Source organism: Lepisma saccharinum, chromosome 16, assembly GCF_977018435.1.
Source record: "Lepisma saccharinum chromosome 16, izLepSacc3.1, whole genome shotgun sequence".
Taxonomy (NCBI): domain Eukaryota; kingdom Metazoa; phylum Arthropoda; class Insecta; order Zygentoma; family Lepismatidae; genus Lepisma; species Lepisma saccharinum.
Genome location: NC_139244.1, coordinates 1992797 through 2013605, shown reverse-complemented (window position 1 = coordinate 2013605; position 20809 = coordinate 1992797). Strand labels below are relative to the sequence as shown.

The following is a 20809-nucleotide window of genomic DNA, read 5'->3' as shown; positions in this document are numbered from 1 at the left end:
CTAATTCCTCTCTCTCCCAGCCATCAATAGGATTTCTGGACAGAAAATCTGCTAATATAAGTTCACGGCCTGGTACATAATTAACTGTATAGTCATACCTCATTAACCTTATTCTAAATCTTTGCAATCTTGGAGTTAACTCATCAATGTTCTTAGAACCCAAAATCTGAATTAATGGTTTATGATCAGTTTCCAAATTCACTTTTAGACCTGAAACATATTCTGAAAATTTTTCCATAGCCCACGTTAAAGCTAAAGCTTCCTTTTCAATCTGTGCATACCTTTGTTCTGTAGGTGTTAATTTTCTAGAAACATAAGCAATGATTTCTCTGTTTGCACCTTTCATTTGAAATAACACAGCACCTATGCCATATGAAGATGAATCTGCACTAACAATGCACTGTTTACTAGGATCAAAATATGCTAAGGTTGGGGTTGTAGTTAGAGCTTGCTGTAGCATTTTGTAACTACATTCTTGTTCCGCACCCCACTTAAATTCTACACCATCTTTAAGCAAACCAGTTAAAGGAGCTAAAATATCTGATTTATTTGGAATAAATTTTCCTGCATAGTTAACCATACCCAAGTATGTTTGAAGCTCTGATTTGCAAGTAGGTCTTTCCATGTTTACAATAGATTTGACCCTCTCCGGGTCTATTGAAATACCTTTCTCAGACAGGATATGACCCAAATACTTAACTTTAGTTACACCAAAAATACTTTTGCTTTTGTTAATAGTAATACCTTCTGCTTTCAGTTTATTTAAGACTCTTTTAAGAGCTTCATCATGTTCTTCTATAGTACTCCCAAAGCACAATATGTCATCTACATGAAAAATTACATTTTTTTCACCTTGCAATAACATGGAAATTTGTGTTGTGAAACACTCCGGAGCACAAGAAATCCCAAATGGCATACGCTATTTCAATTTTACTGAAATACCTTGCTCCCTTTAATTGTGCAAGAGTCGATTCTACTTTTGGCATAGGGAAATGTGGCCTTAACACCCACTCATTTAACTTTGTATAATCACAACATAGCCTAACCTCATTACCTTTAGGCACACACACAATAGGACTAACCCAGTCTGTTACTTCTTCTACCGGTTCAATTATTTTCAGATTTTTCAAACGGTTAATCTCTACTTCTAGTTTTCTCAACATTGGTATGGGTACTACTCTTGGTACAACCTGTACATATGGTTTTGCATTAGGTTTCATTGTAATAGAAACTGTTTTCTTAAATTCTCCAATGTTTTGAAACAATTTACAATATTCTGGTGAATTAATATCAACTTTTGTGAAAGATCGTAGGTCTTTTTGCAGATTATTTACATTTAGCATTTCTAAAGCAGTGACTGCATTTCGACCAAGCAATGGTTTTTGCAACCCTTCTACTACATATACTCTTGTACAAAATTCCTTGCCTTGAAAGCATAATGTAAAATTCGTAGTACCTAACACCTTTAATTGTGTACCATCGGGCCCTTTAAGGCACGATTGCTTTGCATTTAAATTACTCAACATGTTTGGAAATAACACTTTATCAGGTACACATACACAATCAGCACCTGTATCGATCAAAAAATTAACATTATCGCCAAGTTCCTTAATGAAAATTGAACGATACCAACTGAATTCTGAATTAGAAGTAGATCCTTTAATATTTCCTACAAAATTATCTTCCACACTCGATTTTTCGTTAGTGTTTTGTTCATTCACATTACCAAATTCAAAATGATTGATTGTTTTCGCGTTTCTCTTCCTACAAACTCGAAAAAAATGTCCTACTTTTTTACAGTACCTGCACGCCACTGTTCTAGCTGGGCAATCCTTTAATTTCGGGTGAAATGGTCCTCCACAGAAGGGACAATACTTCGGTTTCTCTAAGTTTGTGTTGTACTTACTCCGAGCTGCTGGTTGAGAATTACCTCCCCTGTTCGTTGTATTTGTATTTGTATTTGTATTTGTACAAGCTTTGTTTGCCATGGTGGCAGCACCTTACACAACACTATTGATCCAATATAAAATTGCAAATGTTACTTATGAAGAACCTGAATGGTTCATTCAACAAATACGCTTTGCTTTGAAAATGTGTATATTTAGACATATACTTTACAAAAAACTAGTAACAAAATTGTAGAATTGCATCAAGTTTACAGAAATATTGAATTGGTAGAATTGTAGCTAATTTTACTGACGAACCAACAACTACAATGCCTATTTGAGGGCCTAACAAAGAGCAACATTGCATTTGTAGAATAATCAAGTAATTTAATGAAAAAGCAACGAACTAATATACTATTATCAGTTGATAATCACTATCAACCAATGAATTGACCCATCTCTGAAATTGCAGTATGAAGCAATCAAAATACAGGTACTGAATTGTCAATTAACAATAAACAAATTCAAGGAATGCTACATTGACTATTTTTTCCTCATTTTTCACTAACAAATTCCTTATTTTTAACTAAGAAATAACATATATGGATATACTCACAGCAATATTCTTGCTGACAAGGTTCTTCAGCTCCTCATATCTCTTAATGCTTGTCTCATACTCTTGTTTAGGCAGTGAAGGGTCATCTGCCAGACGTGCCCTCACACGATCCACTGTCTCCCCATGGCTTGCAATGTCACGTTGAACCGACCTGATCTTCTCCAGGATCGCTCGCTTCTCGCTGAGGTCATTAAGGAAGCCACCTGTGTCTGATCGGACCTTCAACTCCACTTCATCCAGCCAGTCCACCAGCAGCTTGTGTGCCTGTGAGACGGAGTGCATAAATGTATTAATAGTAGGGATGGTCCGATATGAAATTTTGGCTGATAAGGTACCGATATGAAATTTACCGATACCGATATTCTACCAATCCGATATAAAATTCCAAATGTGCCTTGAAGTACATGAATGGTTCATTGAACCCCTAAATATATGTATGTTACAAGCTGACTGCAATGCAAAAGAAGTTGCATATTTAGATATTTACTTTTTTAAAAAGTAGAGCGTGGAGGTTATCCATAAAAATTATAACAAAATGGTAGAATTTTGCACTAAAATATAAGTAAAATAAAATATTAAAAATCATATTTAATACAATTGTATATTTATATTTAATACAATTGTGAATCTTTGTCTGAAGAAGACCCTGTTAGAGGGTGGAAAAGTTATGTGTTTGGTGTATATTTTTTTATACAATAAATTTTTGCCTTGGTCAACATTATAATGTTTTATTAACATGAAAACAAGGCTTAACATTGTTACCATTGGACATTTTCCGAGGCTAATAAGGTAAGTTATACGATATTTATAGATATATCGAATTGGTAAAATAATTGGTAATTTTACCAAGAAACCAATATGTAGAGGTAAATAAAAAAGCAACATTTCAGTACAAAAATCGAGTCAATTTCGGTTTCAAAAGCACTAAATAAAATAAAATTTTGCTGTTATAGCAGTAAAAAAGTGGTATACAAAATGACATTTTGGTTTTAGAAATGGGATCCCAAATTTGATTTAAAACCTGCACTTACTACACAAAATAGACATATCCCTTCTATTAGCACAGTTGTTAGCAGAATATTAAATTTATTCCTGTATAAAGGGGTCCGTCCATCTTTGCTTCTCCAATATTTACAGCAGAATTGACTAATTTTCCGTGAATTGCATAACTGGCAGGATAATTCTGACTTCAGAAACTGTTACGTCGGTAAATAAACTCTAAATTTCGTGTTTAAGAGTCTATTTCGCATTTTGCAGCTCATTTTGCATCATTTCGTGGTGAAACAGGGTGGAAAAATGCACATCACACCTTTCAGAAACATGTAAAATTAGCATTACAATGTGTTATTTCACATTTCGGGTTTTCATCAGAAACTAAATATGCATGCCTCTACCAATATGTCTATATCAGCCGATACCGACAGAGTGCCAATTAATCTGTCACATCCCTAATTCACAGTGATTCCAGTTAGAAATAGTACTTCAACAAGAGCTAAATATCTACAAGAACATATTGCACTGTTTCCAATCATTCTGCTAAAACAAATACCCAGACCATTCGTGGTGCTTCAACATGCTAACAATCAAGTTTTAAGTTTTAAATTGCACTTCCATTCAAGAGAACAAAGTGTTAAAAATAAATATAAGCTATAAAAAAACATTTTGTCTCCTGTCAAGAGGTAGACAATTCCTCACAGGTAAAAAAAATCTTAACTGAATTTTCTATATTTTGGGTTCAAAATTTGCATGACTTTTTCACTCAAAGGTTGATTCCACTGATATGTCCATGTTTGGCAAATCAGTGGGTATACATTAGTGTACACAGGATCTTTCGGCGGGGGTTGGACTTATAAAGGTGGATATTATTTTTATTACCATTTTAAAACTTCCTTTTAAGTTATGCAAAACAAAAATGGTAATTGGGAGTCATTTTAAAGAGGGTTGCAGGTTTCTTCCAAGTTCTTTACTGTTTCAATTAAAGATAAAGGCAAAATATTCTAAATTTAAAATTCTGTGCTATTAGATGAGAGAACAATAACTTATGAACAGAAAAATAACAAACACTACCTGGTTGATACCACGTTAAAACAAACCTACAAAGTTTACAATTTAATGATTATCAAAGGAAAATGTCTGGTGAATATAGATCTACATTTGAATGAATTCTGATGATAAAATGTTTCACCTTCTGTATTTCTTCCAGCTGTGCTGCCCTGTTGGCCAACTTCTGCCTTAGGTCGTTAACGTCAGCCATCAGCTTCTCGAACTCCTGCTTCAGATTCTCAGTGTCCTCTTGGATCTTGGCAGCTCCATTCTGTTCCGTGTTTAGAATCACCTTCTCCTTCAGTTCCAGAGCATACCTGCAGGGAATGGAGGAAAGAAAATATTACAATTCACATGTCATCATTTCTATTTCAAATCAATTAATTTTCTTTATGACTTCAAAATTATGAGATGTCCTTCAGTGTTTGATTCAGACTCAAATTTCTGTTTTTTATCACACCTGTTGTTAGAAAATTCATCAAAATTTTCTACCGAGTAGCGAGGTTGAAAGATAAGCATCAGGATTCTTGAGAATAGGGAGTGAATCCCTGCTGCCCTTTGCATCTCCTGGGTAGAACCTGTTCGGATGAACACCTCTATGGTTTCGATTTGTGTCTGAACTGGCCATGGCAGACTGATTTTGAGTCTTGCAACTGCATAAGCATAGATTCATCAGCATGCCCACCTGCATTCAGACAGGGTTTCCAACTGACATTGGTATGTACCAAATGCACAACCCTGTATAAAATACAAAATGTAACACCCTGTATAAGTAAGTATTTTCTTCGAACAAGTATTCTCGGGTTACCAGCCAGGTTAAGTCTGCATTAGCATCCAACGTTCTGAGTACATACAATGCTCTCATCATCAAGAAATCATTCCATGATGATGAAAGCAATGTATATGCTCAAAATGTTAGATGCTAATGCTGACTTAACGTGACTGATAACTCGAGAACACTTGTTCAAATCACGTTACCTGAAAAGCTACAATTCCAACAATTTTCTTGTTCTGTTAATACTATGTAAGCGATTAAAGAAGATAGAATAGCACTGACAGAAGATATGCATTGTTAAAATTTCTATAACATTTTGATGCATGAATATACAGTAACTCTGCAACAATTTAGGACTGATGAATATTCAGAATACAAGATTTCATCTGGGTGTACCTTAGTTTGTTCTGTCCCTGTTCTAGGGACTGCCTGATGGCCTTCACAGTCTGGATCTTGTTGTTAACATCCTGCAACACATTTGGAATCTCCAGGCACTCGTTCACCTTCTCCCGAGTGCGGTCAACCCAGTCTTGGCATTCTTGATACAATGCATTGTGCTGTTGGTGTTCCTGAAGAAGAAACAAACACCACATTTTATTTAGAACCACTAACGTAAGGACAATCGACATGGTGGGATCAATCAAACTAAACACTATCACCTACATTTGCTATTTCTATTAAAGCTGTTTTATATATCTTTGCTGATAATCACAACACAGATAATAAATGATAAACTGATAAAGTTATGGAGGGATGGACCAGATTAACCGATACTCTATCTGTATTGACTGATACGTAGAAGCATATTGGTGTTCCAGTAACATAACCAATTTCTCTAATTCAATACATCTACAAAGAGGCTGAAAGGTAGTGCAAAATTCTGCCATTTTGTCCTTATTTTTGTGTGCATAAACATATAAACATCTAAACATACTGACTAAATTTTTAAAGGCAGGGGTTCCAGGTTAGAATCCCAGCCTGGTCATGGGTATCATCACACATCCTCATCTTTGCGATTAGCAAAAGTGGCAGAAAAGTGAATAAAAATAAACCAAATCAATCTATCTTTAAAAGGAAAATGCTGTGGCCGTGTGGTTAATGCATTCATTAATGAGTTTAATGAACCAAGGAATATCAGATCAGTAAAATATAGGTTACGAGTATCAGTAATATTTTTGATTGATACTGTGATTGGCAGGGCTCGAAAAATCCCAGTCGCCAGGTCGCCATGGTGACTAAAAGATTCAGCCTGGCGACTGTGATCTTCTGCTGTAATAGTGACGTTCATTTAAGTTTGCATGTACAAAATTTTGAAGATTCTAAGTTCAAATTGCAGTACAGCGCAAGTTAGCAAATTATTTTTTTTTCAACATTGTGAACATTTCATAGAATCCGTACCTTACTCTTTGTCCCCCAACCCCTAATTTTCTGCTCTCTGACATGATTTAGCGATGTTTTGAATACGGTGATGCTCAACTTCTTATAGTATGCACAATTGCTAGTACAGTGGAACCTTGATAACTCAAACTTAAGGGGGGGAAGAAAAAAATCGACGTATCAAGGATTTCGACTTACCAAGGTTCGAGTTATTGAGGGCCAAATTCGCCGACTTCGAGTTATAGAGGTCTGAAGTTTACTGACCCTTCTGAACGTCGGCACTACGTATGCCTATAACTTATGTCCGACACAATTGTTGATCACCTGACATTGCATGTACTTACGCACCCTATACACTTCGACTTATTGAGGTTCGTGCGGCTAAAACTACGAGTTATAGAGGTGATTAGAATTTAACTTCGACTCAGAGGTTTTTCATACTCTACCTTCGAGTTATTGAGCTCGAACGGCATCCCATAAACTCTACAAAAATTTGTCTCATCAAGGTTTTATTCGTGTTGTTGAGGTAAAATTAGTATTGAGTGTTATGGACAATTCAAGGGGATTACAAAAATGTTGAGGTTCCACTGTAGGTGGTTTCCTGGCACCTGATTTTCAGAGCTGGTGCCTAGCTCTGAACAAGATTTTTCGAGCACTGGTTATTGGTATAAACATAAATTTTATACTGGCCCAAACATAAATGAAATAGATGGTGTAGGACAAATACAAAGTTTTCTCACTTTGTTTTAAGTCTACTTTATCAGCACATAGGCTAATCGGGACTGGACCTACAGTTTAAAGTGAGATCCTAACAACCGTGCAATATGTCTCTACTGAGGATCTAACCTGGGACTCCTTGATTTCAATCTGAAAGCATTGCCACTGTGCCATCGAGAAGGCCTGGGACAAAAACACAAAGAAGCAGCCACTTCTTTTACAAAAATGAACATCAGATCTGTGTTACTTGCCAAATATACTTATTTTTTCATCTATAGTTTTGACGACTCACTGTCACCATTCACAAAGCTTGACAAATACCAAAAACTAAATTAAATTTATGACCAAATATATATAAACTGCTTGGCAACATTACCTGGTAATGCAACTCCAATCTCCTCATGATTTCCTTTGCCAGTGAGAGCAAAGTGTTGTATTTTGTGGTTAGCTGAGTGATTGCATTGGAGATTCGGGTATCGGCGCATGTCTCAAGCAGCATCTGGGCCTTCATGTTGAGCCTGTCCAGCTCCTTCTGCCAGTCGAAGAGCGTCTGAAGATGAACCTGCAATAAGACCAAAGTGAACATTAACTTTAAACATATTCTTACAATTCTATCATTTTTACATCATCCTTGGTGTTTACAGTTAAAGTACAGTCACTTGAAAGCCAATGGGATTCTTACAACCCAGAAGTGTCCATAAATTAGGAAAGTGGTTTTATTTTAAAAACTAAGTTTGAAACATAGTTCTTCAGATATAGGTATTGAATTGAATTGAATTGAATTGAATTGACTTTATTGCTAGGCGAGGTTCAGCTGTTGCTGGTCTACCACCTAACCCCAAAAAGTACAGATTAAAATTAAAATAAAATAAAATTCAAGATTACAAAGAAAATGAACAAGAAAGTACAATAAAATACAAATGGAATAAAATCTTATACAATAGAACAGATAAAAACTAAAAATTAAAATTAAATTCAGATTACAAAGAAATTGATCAAGAAAGTACAATAAAATACAATAGGAATAAAATCATATACATTGGAACAATATTGGCAGTGAATTAGGTAATAAAGTAACTGAAGTCGACAAAGTTGATAGTAAGAAAAAAAAAATCTGGCAACTCACAGTATTTATCATTATTCATAAGTTGATTTACCCTGCTTCTGATCGTTGATCAGTGATTCACGGAGCATATCGCGAAAACGTCTGAAGTTTTGATTTTTGGTTAGCTTTGGTAGTGCATTCCAGGCTTTGGGTGCTGCGTAGCTGAAAGAGGCCTGATAAGCTGAAGTTCTGCAACGAGGTAAGCTGAAACTGGCAGCGTTTCTGGTTGAATGCGAGTGAATTTTGCTTCTGAAGTTTAATTTCGAAAAGAGGTAGTTTGGGCTCTTGCTATTAATTATGTTGTGCAGCGTACAAAACAAGTGCAGTTTTCTCCGTCGTGCCATGGAAAGGATTCCGTGCTCATTAAGCACAGGGAGAATATGTTCACACTTTTTTGTTCTATATACATATCTAATGCATGCGTTTTGAACTTTCTGTATTTTTATTGCAAGCTTTTTTGTTATTCTTAGCCCGTAAACAACATCGCAATAGTCAAATAGGGGGAAGATAAGAGACTGCACTAGGTTTAATTTTATCTTAGGAGAGAGAAAGTCTACCAGAAGATAGAGGCTTTTTAATATCGAATACGCCTTTCCACATTGTTGTATCACCTGCTCAGACCAATCGAGCCGCTGGTTCATGATCAGTCCTAGATTTTTTACTGTTTCAGAAAATTTAATACGCTGTGTGTGAAGAATTATTTCGCATTCATTGATGTTAATATGTTTCAAGAGACTGCCTGTTCCGATAATTGTAAATATTGATTTGTTTGAATTTATTACTAACCCATTTGAAGCGCACCAATCGCTTATGTTCTTTAAATCTTGGTTTAAAAGTGCGACCGCGTCCTGCAATTTTGATATGCGTGTGGATATATACAATTGAGTGTCGTCAGCATAACAGTGAACATTGCATATTTTCACAGACTTGACTAAATCAGCGGTCGAGAGCGTGAATAGCAACGGACCAAGGATCGAACCCTGAGGCACCCCAGCTCGTACCTGAAGTGGAAAAGATAGCTCCCCTGTCTTAACCCGCTGTTTTCTTCCGCTAAGATAATTTTCGAACCATTTAAGTGCAGTCGGCGAGAATTTATAATAATGAAGCTTGGCCAGAAGGAGCTTATGCAGTATAGTGTCAAAGGCCTTGCTAATGTCGAGCAACACCAGTAGCGTTACGTTAGATTGATCCATCGATTTAAAAATGTCGTCGGTTACTTTTAAGAGCGCCGTTTGTGTGCTATGGTGAGGGCGAAAACCGGATTGCTGCCGGGGAAGGATATGAAGTTTGTCAATATGCTTTCGAATTTGATCATTTGCAATTTTTTCGATGATTTTTGAAAGCACCGGCAGAATGCTGATGGGCCGCAAGTCATTCACAGAAACCGGGTTCTGTTTTTTAGGGATGGGAATTACCGTTGCCTCCTTCCAAGAATCAGAGAAACTGCCCGTGGAGAGTGAGTAGTTGATTATGTGCGTGAGCGGTGGGAGGATATGATGAAGAGAGAGCTTTAACATTTTTATTGATATGTCATCGGATCCAGATGCATTTGATTGGATTTCGTATATCGCTTTCCTGACGCGAGAACCATCCACCTCGCAGAAACTGAACGCCTCTGCACCGTAGTCGAAACTGCTGGCGTAACATTTCTCACATTGCTGCGAGACTAGCTCTTCATTAATTTCCATTTTGGAGGATACGTGGACGAAATGGTTGTTCAGTGCGTTTGCGTCATTTAGTGCGGGTGGAAGGCTCTCCATTTTGTTTTTCCTGCCATATCCCAAGCTTCGCAGGTGTTGCCAAATGTGTTTCGAATCGTTGGATGAATTAATGATGTATTCAAAATATGCCTTTTTTTCTTGTCTTACGACTGAAGTAGCGAAGTTACGCTATCTCTTATATTCATTCCAATGGGCAGGATTATTTGTTCGTTTAAATTTTAACAGCATGTTGTCGCGTAACCTCATAATTAATTTAACATTATCTGTAATCCAGGGTACTTTTCGTTTTGTTGCACGTACTGTTTTCAGTGGGGCGTGTTTACCAAACACTTTAATCAGTTTCTCCGTAAAGAAACGCACCTTGTCGTCAATGTTTTCGTAGTGCATCAAAGAATTCCAGTCGATGCTCTCTAGATCTTCCTTCAGAGCATCCTTCACTATCGCACTGTAGTCCCTGTATGTGATCGTTTTGCCCTTACTTTGTGATTTCCCGTAACGTAAAGAGAGATACGCTAAAGAGTGATCAGAATTACTGACTGGTACCGTAACACCAGAATTGATAATATCACTTACATTATTTACAAATATTGGATCAATGAGCATTCTAGTAGTGGCGGTAATTCGCGTTGGTTCAGTTAAGATTTGAGTGAGGTTAAACTGATTAACAAGTGATTGAAGATAGGAAGTGTCGGGTTTGTTTGGTTTCAAGAAATCTACATTAAAGTCGCCTAATACCACTAGATGATGGACTTTATGGTTAATATCTGATATAATATCTTCTAGGATTGATAGCTTAGAATAGGGTATATCTCCGGGTCTGTAAATCCCACAGATCCCAACTGTTTCTTTCTTTAAACGAATTTTTACTATTATATGTTCAATATTTGTTTGTTCTTCCGAAATATATGAAATCTCTTCAGCTTGCAGTTCAGACCGTACATATAATAAAAGCCCGCCTGCATTTTTGTGTTTTCTGTCTTTTCGCAAAACTGAAAACCCAGGGATATTTATGGTTTTGTCATCAATGTGTCCTTTGAGCCACGTTTCGGTAACTAAAAGGGCGTCCACGTTCATTTCCTTTATGGTGTGACGTACTTCGTCCAGTTTGGGCATCAGGGAGCGAATGTTTACATGTGCGATAGTGAAAGAGGAGGGAGGGCGGGGGAGGCAGCAGTGGTCGCGTTGGCCGGGGGCGATTTTCTTGGAAGAAAGCAAAGGTCTGTCCCCCCCGTTTGCCACTGCAGCGGGGGTTGAGGGCAATGGAATGCACTGTTCCGTTAGAGGAGGTTCACCCAGGAGTGGCAACATTTGAAAGTTTAACATATACCCCGTGAATTCTGACGACCAGAAGCAAAATAAAATCTTTACCTGTGCACATATTTTCCACAAAATCTATAAAGTTGATTGCATTTAACAGAAAAATATCAACTGTGATATACATTTCATAAAGATTAAAAAAAATAATGAAAAATAGTAGTAAAAAATAATAATATAAAATAAACTTAAAAGAAGAATGAAATTAAATATATTAAATAAAATTAGGATACTTGTGTCCCAGGTAAGTATCACATAATGCATCGCGTCCCAGTCTATGTCTGGTGCTTCATTTTAACAACACAGTGTAGTTCGGGGGAGGACAACTTATGCACTGGATTTTGAATGATCATTCCTATTCTAGAGTCCCCGGAGCTGTGCCTCTCTCGTGATATAGTTCTTCTTGCCATCCACGACGACCACAATTTTTCCATCTTGGGTGTATACATTCTTGGTATCGAACTTTTGGATGGCTTGACGTAGAAATTGCAGTCTTGCCATGCACAGGTCCTCCCTGATTATGATGCCCGAGTTCTTCAGTTTGCTTTTCTTCCTGAAGACTGCCGACCGTGATCTGTAGCTCATGAATTTCACGATTATGGGTCTTGTTGTTCCGGGGCGGTTTTGTCCAACACGGTGCGAGCGACAAATATCTTCCTGCTTTAATTTTTGGCCCAGCTGTTCTTCAAAAAGCGAAAGCGCAATATTGTCCGTGTTTTCGTCTTTCTTCTCAGGGATCCCGAATACACGGACACTGTTACGTCTCTGGTATTGTTCTAACTCGTGAATGTTTTCGTGCAGCTCCTGTATCTCATCATCTTTGCTGCGGAGCTCCTTGCGTAGGTCTTCGAACATGTCGATGTTGAATTTCAGCGAATCCTCAAGTCTTTCCACCACGATTTTCGTCACAGATTCAATTATCGCGTCAACAATTACTTTCGACACTTCAGGTGTTTGCACAGTCTTCAGGGAGTTATTTTTTAGAAGTAACTGAGTTACAATTACTTCATTCCAGAAGTGATCAAGTTCCAGTTACTCATTTTGAAAATTAACTAAGTAACAGTTGCAGTTACTTTCTGCAGTGATTACTTGTAAAAAATAAACATGTGTAGACTTACATGTATTTTATTAATGTTTCTGGTACACAATATAAGTCTTCATATATTTATACTATTACAACAAATAAAATAATTATGAAACAAGGAATCAGCTTTGCTTCAATTCATGAATGCACTAATCCACACAAATCCTTAAGGCTTTGGGTGCAATTAGAAATAACACATTTCAATAAAGAATGATGTTCTAAATTTGGCACTTCCTTGTCTTAGGCAATTCCATGAAATTACTTTCACCTTAGCATCCACAGAAGTGGAAACAGAGTTGCCAAAATTAGCTCTTTCCTCATATTACAAATTTTCAAGTTAACAATTTTAAGTGTTGTATAATAACTGTAAAAGTAGCTTTGTTGCAAAAAAAAGTTGGTTGGAAAATAGTTACCTGGAACTGTTCGAGCACATTCTTCTTTTCTTCAAGGCTGTCATGCAACTTGTTGAAGGACTGCACAAGTGTCTCTGTTTGTGTCAACCAATCAGAGGCTTCCTGGTATTGGTTCTCATACTCCGCCCACTTGACGATTCCTTCTTCCAGGAGAGTCTTGGTTCGATTCAGGGACTCTCTGCAAGGAAACGAGAGATTATCAAAGGACAGGTCATCCGCATTAAACAGGCACGTGAGCCCAAGTATGGTAATATTATAACACAAAAAGTAGATGCTGTATGCTTATGGAATACTAGAAATGGATCTATCACCAATTTATTAAAACTTGCCGAGGACAGCTGTGAGTGTATGCAAGCTCTATGCATCAGATAATATAGCGTCAAGAATATAAAACACAAAAACTAGTATATGGAGGTAAGATGCCATTTTATAAACGAATGAAATGAGGTAGCAATGGGAGGATGAAGAAGTGATAAAGATTTTAAAAATAAATAAATAAATAGACAATAAGTATTAAAATTCATTTTTGTTAAAACACTAAAATAACACTCAAACAGCACAATAAAAAACACTTATGAGTTCATCCAAGCTTTTGACTCCTTCATGGAGTCATCTTCCACTGGCGCCAGTGTAACGACAACCGCGTCTACTCTGTCTTTCCTCGACCAGCCCTGAAGATGACTCTGTGAAGGAGTCGAAAGCTTGGATGAACTCCTAAGTGTTTTTTATTGTGCTGTTTGAGTGTTATTTTAGTGTTTTAACAAATATGTTGCCGGCACGTGACGTAAGAAGTTTTCTACACTCATATTATAATTCAATAATCATAAATGATAATAGTGTCGTTGGAGTTTTGTTTTAAGTCTGTTTTATGAGCAGAAAGGCTAATTAGGACTGGACCTACAGTTTAAAGTGGGATCCAAATCACTGTGCCTCTCATCAGGTATTAAATCAAGGACCTCTTGATTACAAGGTGATGACATGTCTACTGCACTACATCATCAGGGAACAAATAGTATAGCAGTAAAACTATTAATAATTTTGCAAATCAAATTTCCTGTAAATAGACTACAAATTGCTTTCACAACTGTTGTTTTTATGAATACAAAGGCACAAATTATTAAAATAATTTTCTAATTATGCATCTTTTTTTCTCCCCTGACAAAGTCCATCAAAGTAAGGATATTATTCTGCCTCTTGTAAGAAATGTTTGTCATTAATATCAGATCTGTAAACTACCAATCTTTGACAACAGTATTATTTGCTTCGATTTCATAAAGGCATAAGCAAAAAAAATTATATTGGTACAACTTTAGTATTAACCCATACGGCCGGTTTCAGTTACAGCGTATTGACCTACACGTTTCTACCATGGGCAGTTTGACATGCACCATATGTCCGCATCATGACTCTAAATGAATGCCTGTTCCGTGCCATCTATTGGCATGGAAAGAAACGAATTTTCTTCTGCTTGCTAGTGAGACTGTATTTTACTGCCATCTAGTGTCATTTTGCGAAAATATTTTGAAAGTTACTTTTGTTGTTCCTTGTTTGCGGTAGTTTTTCGTTAAAAAAGGGATGGCAGGGAGCAGCAGATTGAAGCGTCTTGTGAGCGACAAAATTCATGATCTCTAGATTATTGTCAGGTAGTGAGGAAAGTGATTTAGACTACGTTGAAGTGGAATCTCAACAATCAAATGAAAACAGTGCTGTGTGAATCTACTGTGTTTGTGAGTTTAAAATTACCGCCCAGGCGCTAGACTTCTGGGTATTAAAATTCCGGCCTTAAGGGTTAACTCACGAAAGGCAAATATACTTACACATAATTATCAAACTCCTCCTGCAAGACAGCAACCTCTTCTTCAATAATTTCCTTCTCCTCTGGATTGGCCACTTGGCACGCCACGTCAGCCTGCTCCAAGGCCTTCTCCAGCTTCTTCTGGCCTTCGGGCTGTTCACTCTGAAGCACCTGATAGAGACAGCATAGAAACATACAAATGTTGCTGCGTGCCATTATAAATCTACACAATAAACCTTTAAAAGCCACGTGGTATCCACAATTTAGTAAGAACAAAATTCCCTGACTTTTTCAGGTTTTTCAGACCACGAACCAAAATTCTCCAGACTAAAGTCACAAGGGCATTTCAGTATAGGAGGTCACTAAAATTTAGCTAACATCACACTTACAATCCCACTTAACCAAGTTTCTAAAATATTTAGTTCACATGCAAAACTGATAACACAAGGTTGACTTATGGCCTACAAAAAATTATTTCTTCTAGAAAAGAAATCATAACAATTATACTAAAATTTAGTAATACAACCTGTATTACTACTAACATCTACCAAACAACTACTGACATCTACCAAACACAACCCAAAATTTAAAATTTACAAGTAGGAAATTCCTATAGCCACTTACTCTAGTAGATTTTTAAATGAAAATACTTCAAAACATGATATTTTCCTAGTATTTAACATAAAATTCCTACTGCAATGGTCAGTATATCAAATTGAAGTATAGTTCGTCCACAACAAATTAATTGTTTTCCTTGCCCTTTTTTTTGTGTGAAAACCTGCTTCTGGCAGACTACTACAAAAATGTTGATTTTTCCAGAAAGACAGTAAATTTCCCTCATGACTTTTCCAGAAAAATTGAATTCTCTGACTTTTCCCAGATTTCTAGGTTTTCCAGACTAGTAGATACCTTGAGATATGTCTAAATGCAATTGTACATACAGAATATAATCATATAATAACGTAAATTTTTAAATACAGCTTGGTTAAAAGTAGCCCAATAATGACACTTGTGGTATAGATAAGAAATAAATTTAGTCTCTCAAACGTGTAAACATCTAACTGATTAAGGGACAATGGGTCACAAAATAAAAACTCGTGTTCCAAATGCAGCAGATGCTCCCGAAGTGAGAACTTGCTCCATTCTTATTTGAAGAAAACCATCTGTTATATAGTTTTCAGTAGAACTGTGGCGAAACAGGAAATTCGTCAGTTGTGATATACTCGCCAATTAATTCTTTAACTTATGGTTCTAAAATAGAAACACAATGTCATTTCCAAGCACTCTGAATATAAATGTTATAAAAATCTGCAATTCTAAATATCCTGAGATTTTGTACTGGTACAGAATGGTGAGATGGATATATTATGACAGATCATAAGTTCTCAATTTCAAAAATGTTGTGTAAAAATTAATTGCATATGACAATCATGCTGTACAAATTATAACTTTTCCAGCAATGTAAAGAAAAGTCATATTGACAATCACGCTGTACAACTTATTACTTTGCCAGCAATGTAAAGAAATGCCATACTGGCAATCACACTGTGTAAAAAAGAGGGATGGAAGTTTGAGGATATTCTGTGGCTTGATTAATGGAAGAAGTGGTTTGTAGTTCTTCACATGTAAACATCTGATTGTTTTCCGATGAATTTCATGCATGTTTGCATGTGAAACATAATAAAAACTTGAAATCAGTAACTGCAGATTTGTTTTAGGAAATTTGCATGAGTTAGTGTATGTTACTTTAAACCTGAAAGGTAAAAACCCAAGTAAGAAAGTTGGTCCCCTGCTATTCTCTAGCTGCAAGTAGTGCTACGGGGATGGATAGGTGGTCACAATATCGTGTAAGTGCTTACCTTCAACTGAGAGACCTTGCTGCTCAGAGACTCTTTGTCTCCTGTGGGTTCAGAGCATTTGCTCAGCTTCTCTCTCGCCACTCGAATCCACTGAACAAAGTCATTCCCTGCATCCAGGAAAGCCTGCAAACGAGAGAGAAAAAAAAATAATTGCAATGAATGAAATAAAGTGGCAATTCTTTAAGAGAAGAACCAATGAACTTTTCCAACCACCAAATTATTCTTTATTTCCTTTTGTTGTTTTTAATTTCTTATACACTGAGAACTTTACTGTGAGGTTAACAGACATCTAGTATTTGCAGTTAGCAGTAACTAAGTTGTTATCCAAAACACAATCATCATTATAGGATTATGTGGAAAACATATTGTTACATTATTTTTCATAAAATGATAAGGTAAAGGTAAAGTTCCCTGTGCTCAGTACACTGTGCCCTGAAAGCAGGCACATAGGTTATGTGGAGGTATGGTTTCACATGCTCATAATCTCTACCATGTAATCAGTACCAACCTCCAATGTAATCAGTACCATCCTCCAGAACCAGGTCATAAAATTACTAACCTTGGGTCTTCGATGCTCTATCAACTGAACAACAGAGATTCCTTTTATAAAAATGAACAGTGAATTATTAATGGTAAATTTTGAAGAGGTTTGAACTTAAGCCCAAAGTTCTTTAATTTCAATATTGGAAATTGAATACAGGATATAGAGTGCAAGTTATAGAAGTTTCAATAATTATCAATGACAACATTTTATCACTAATGTTCCACAGGACCATTGGTACTTACATCAAATGAAGAGAACAATCGATAGCATAATGGTTACTGCTCTGAACCAACTGAACTGCCATTACAACTTTCAACCCATACTTATACCAGTGCTGAAATAATGTTTCCATTGGAACTATATAATACCAATTTACTAGAGTTATGTTTTAAAATATTCATAGTTTCACGTGACGTACTCATTTAATGAAAAATCCATTTCTCATCAGGAGCTTGTTACAAAAACACCAAGACTTCGCAAAAGTATCACATACCATTTTTGTGGATTTCACGAAACACCAGACTCCACAGAGTATTGTAATTAATCGGTAAGTTTCCAACAATGATATCACTGATATTACCATTGGCTCATCACTACTCTGAGCCTTTGATACGAACCTACAAAAATTAAAATCGAAGAGCATATTCTGTGTACAGTGTGGCACTATAAACAGTAAGAGCCAAAGTATGAAGACAGTTGCCAGTAAGTTTGGTAAAAAGGACATGTTAATACACTTCAGTATGTACTGAACTGAGTAATATGATCCTCCATGTGCCTACCTGGTGCTGCTCAACGGTTTCTTTCTGCTTCTCGTAGAGCTCCTTCGCTTGCTTGCTCAGCGTCTCATACTTGCTGGAGATCTCCGACGCAGGCTGCTGCTGGAGGAGGTCCTCTGCCTTGGACGTCACGGACTGGATCATGGGCTCAAAGGACACGATGTCTTGCACGATGCTATTGGTCTGTCTGAGGGTGGCCTTCCTCTCACCAATGCTCAGCCCACTCAAGCCGGCTGCCTGCCCCTTCTTGGCTTTTGATACCTGGGAAGAAGGAATGCAGTTAAAATGCAATATTCTCATGCTCAGAGCCATTGGTTACTTGAATTAAAATTGTTGGGTGCATCACCACATATGGGGAAATATCCCTTGAGAAAAGTTAAAAGTGCGAAGTTGTAAAGGGACCTGCACAAGAAAAACACAACACTTTAAAAAGTCAGAATAAACTAAAAAGTTCCTCACACTAGGCAGTGGAAGAGACCAGCTCTTCATAAAAAGCTAAATACATTTGTTAAAACACTGTTTACATTCCCCAACAGGAATGACAAACAGTTGGGAAGATAAAAAGTCTGTCCGAGGAAAGCAAAGTCCACATTCAACAAGAATATACCAAATACTTAAAATATCATCAAAGACATGACACGTTGGAGCGTCCAGCCCAACTGTGTAGTTCAAATACTACTTTTACCTTAACGACAACAAACAGCAATGTTGTGCCTTGGGCTCCACACTCAAAATCCAGAAAACAGCCAATGCACTTGTATGTATGAACATAACAGGTACTGCACACGTACATTTAAACATAAACAGAACAGTCAGCATACATGTTCCAAGTACCATCTGTCCAACACCAAACATTTTTCATAGAACCCTTCAAGTTCGCAAACATTATCGCAATTTTTATTAATGAATTTGGCAGCATTCACATGTGTAGTAGACCTTAGAGCACCCATTCCAGATATCTCCTCCAACAGAGTGCACCATGTTGTAGTTAGTGGCCCACCTCAACAGCCACTTCCATGCAAGCGGAAATTATGCTCCTTCACAAACACCTTCTCTCAAATTCTCAAAGCCATTGAGGAGCACTTTACACTATAGCTGTTCTCTGTAAGAACCAATGTCACACTAGCTGCGCTTCCTCATTTCCCACATAATACTAACGATGTACAGTGTTTCCAACTTTCATACCGTAGATAATAACTACGTCAGAAACCTATCTTGCGGTTAAATAGAGATGACCACAATGTATACATCAATGGAGGCAATAAATACATCAATATTGGAGGAAGTGAGAGCTTACCTTCTGCTCGCAGACCTGTTGTAGCTTGGCTTCCCTGTCGCTGATCCACTGTTGCAGTTGTGAGTAGGAGGAGCTGTAGTCGGCCCACTGCAGGAGGCTCGTCTCCAGATGGACCTTGGCTGTCGAGATCTTCCTCACTAGCCGGTCCCAGTCGTTCTGGATCTCCTTCAGCTGGGTGTTTATTATGTCCCTGCCATCGGACCTCGTGTTGCGCAGGACCTTCTCCCCAAGGTTCACAGTGCAATGTACCAAGTTCTGGCCCTCTTCTTGGTTCTTTAACAGGTTCTAGAAAAAACAGAGAAAGTGTTACTGAAAAAAATCTCATGGTTATATGTAAAAGTTAAAAGTTCGAGTTTGTTCTTAATCAGGACTGAACCTACAGTTTAAATTGGTATCCGAGCCACTGTGTGCCATCACTGGGTATCGAACCCTGGACCCCTTGATGAAGTTACCACTATGCCATCAGGGAGGCACGTGAAAGATTCAGCTATATCCTGCACATTGCAACATGTTGATGTGGAAATAGGGTCCCACACATTCATATCTACGATTTGTGCAGATGATGGGATCAGCACCAAGCTCTGGCCACCTTTACCTATGGTATCACCAGAACAATGGACAATTTAAGGAAAGACTAGAATGAAGTTTTTGAACTTGTCAGTGTTGTGAAACACATATTAATAAAGTGCAAATTAAACTGTACCTGTGGTTTAAAAGCTCATTTCTATGTAATTCATTTTTCCTCATGAATATCCTCATTTGTATGGTTTATCTACTTTTTAGGTATGGACTGATATGAAATTTTGGTCGATACCGATAAAGTAGCAATATAAAATTTACCAATACTGATAACCAATATTCTACTGATCCGATAAAAAAGTCAAAATGGTCCTTGAAGAACCTGAATGGTTCACTGACCTTATTTAGACTTTTCCTCTTTTAAAAGTAGGGCATGGAGATTATCCATAAAAATCATAACAAAATGGCAAAATATTGCACAGATTATATATAAGCTATTTATAGATATATCTGATTGGTAACATTATCGACAATTTCACCGATATGGCTATATTGGTCAGTATCGATAGAGTACCGATTAATCGGTCACATCCCTACTACTTTTTAACCACCTCAGGTACATTTTCATTTGAATTTTATTAACTACAATGTGAAATGACAGGAAGATCCTGACTTACCTGTATTTTCTCCAGCCTCTGCTGCAAAACGTCTCGTGTGCTGCTGGAGGCTCCCTCGCTGCTCTCCCGTATGGTCTCCTTCGCATTCTCTATCCAGGCTCTGGCTTTGGACAGGCTCACCTCGTACTCCCTGTGCTGGTCCAGGTTGGTCTCTACTTTCTTGAACACGTCCTTGGCTAGGTTCACTTGCACCTGGGATGTTGAAAAACATAACATTAGGCAGAGAGGAAAAAAAAGTGCACGCAGGTACAATCATTAATCAAATTCATAATCTTATGAAAAATTACAGTG

At 37.2% G+C, this 20809-nt stretch overlaps 1 protein-coding gene across 13 annotated transcripts in view; it reads right to left on the bottom strand.

The window, feature by feature from the left end:
- The window catches only part of Msp300 (Muscle-specific protein 300 kDa), a 609326-nt gene that overhangs the window by 246299 nt on the left and 342218 nt on the right, over positions 1–20809 (bottom strand). For all 13 annotated transcript variants that reach the window (XM_083137559.1, XM_083137560.1, XM_083137562.1 and 10 more), the window contains 10 exons: positions 20519–20710; positions 19323–19607; positions 18029–18286; positions 16706–16828; positions 14869–15017; positions 13052–13229; positions 7791–7976; positions 5717–5889; positions 4688–4862; positions 2503–2766 (listed from right to left, as the gene is read on the bottom strand). In XM_083137559.1, coding sequence (XP_082993685.1) covers positions 2503–2766; positions 4688–4862; positions 5717–5889; positions 7791–7976; positions 13052–13229; positions 14869–15017; positions 16706–16828; positions 18029–18286; positions 19323–19607; positions 20519–20710 — 1983 coding nt within the window. The remainder of the gene's footprint in view (positions 1–2502; positions 2767–4687; positions 4863–5716; positions 5890–7790; positions 7977–13051; positions 13230–14868; positions 15018–16705; positions 16829–18028; positions 18287–19322; positions 19608–20518; positions 20711–20809) is intronic.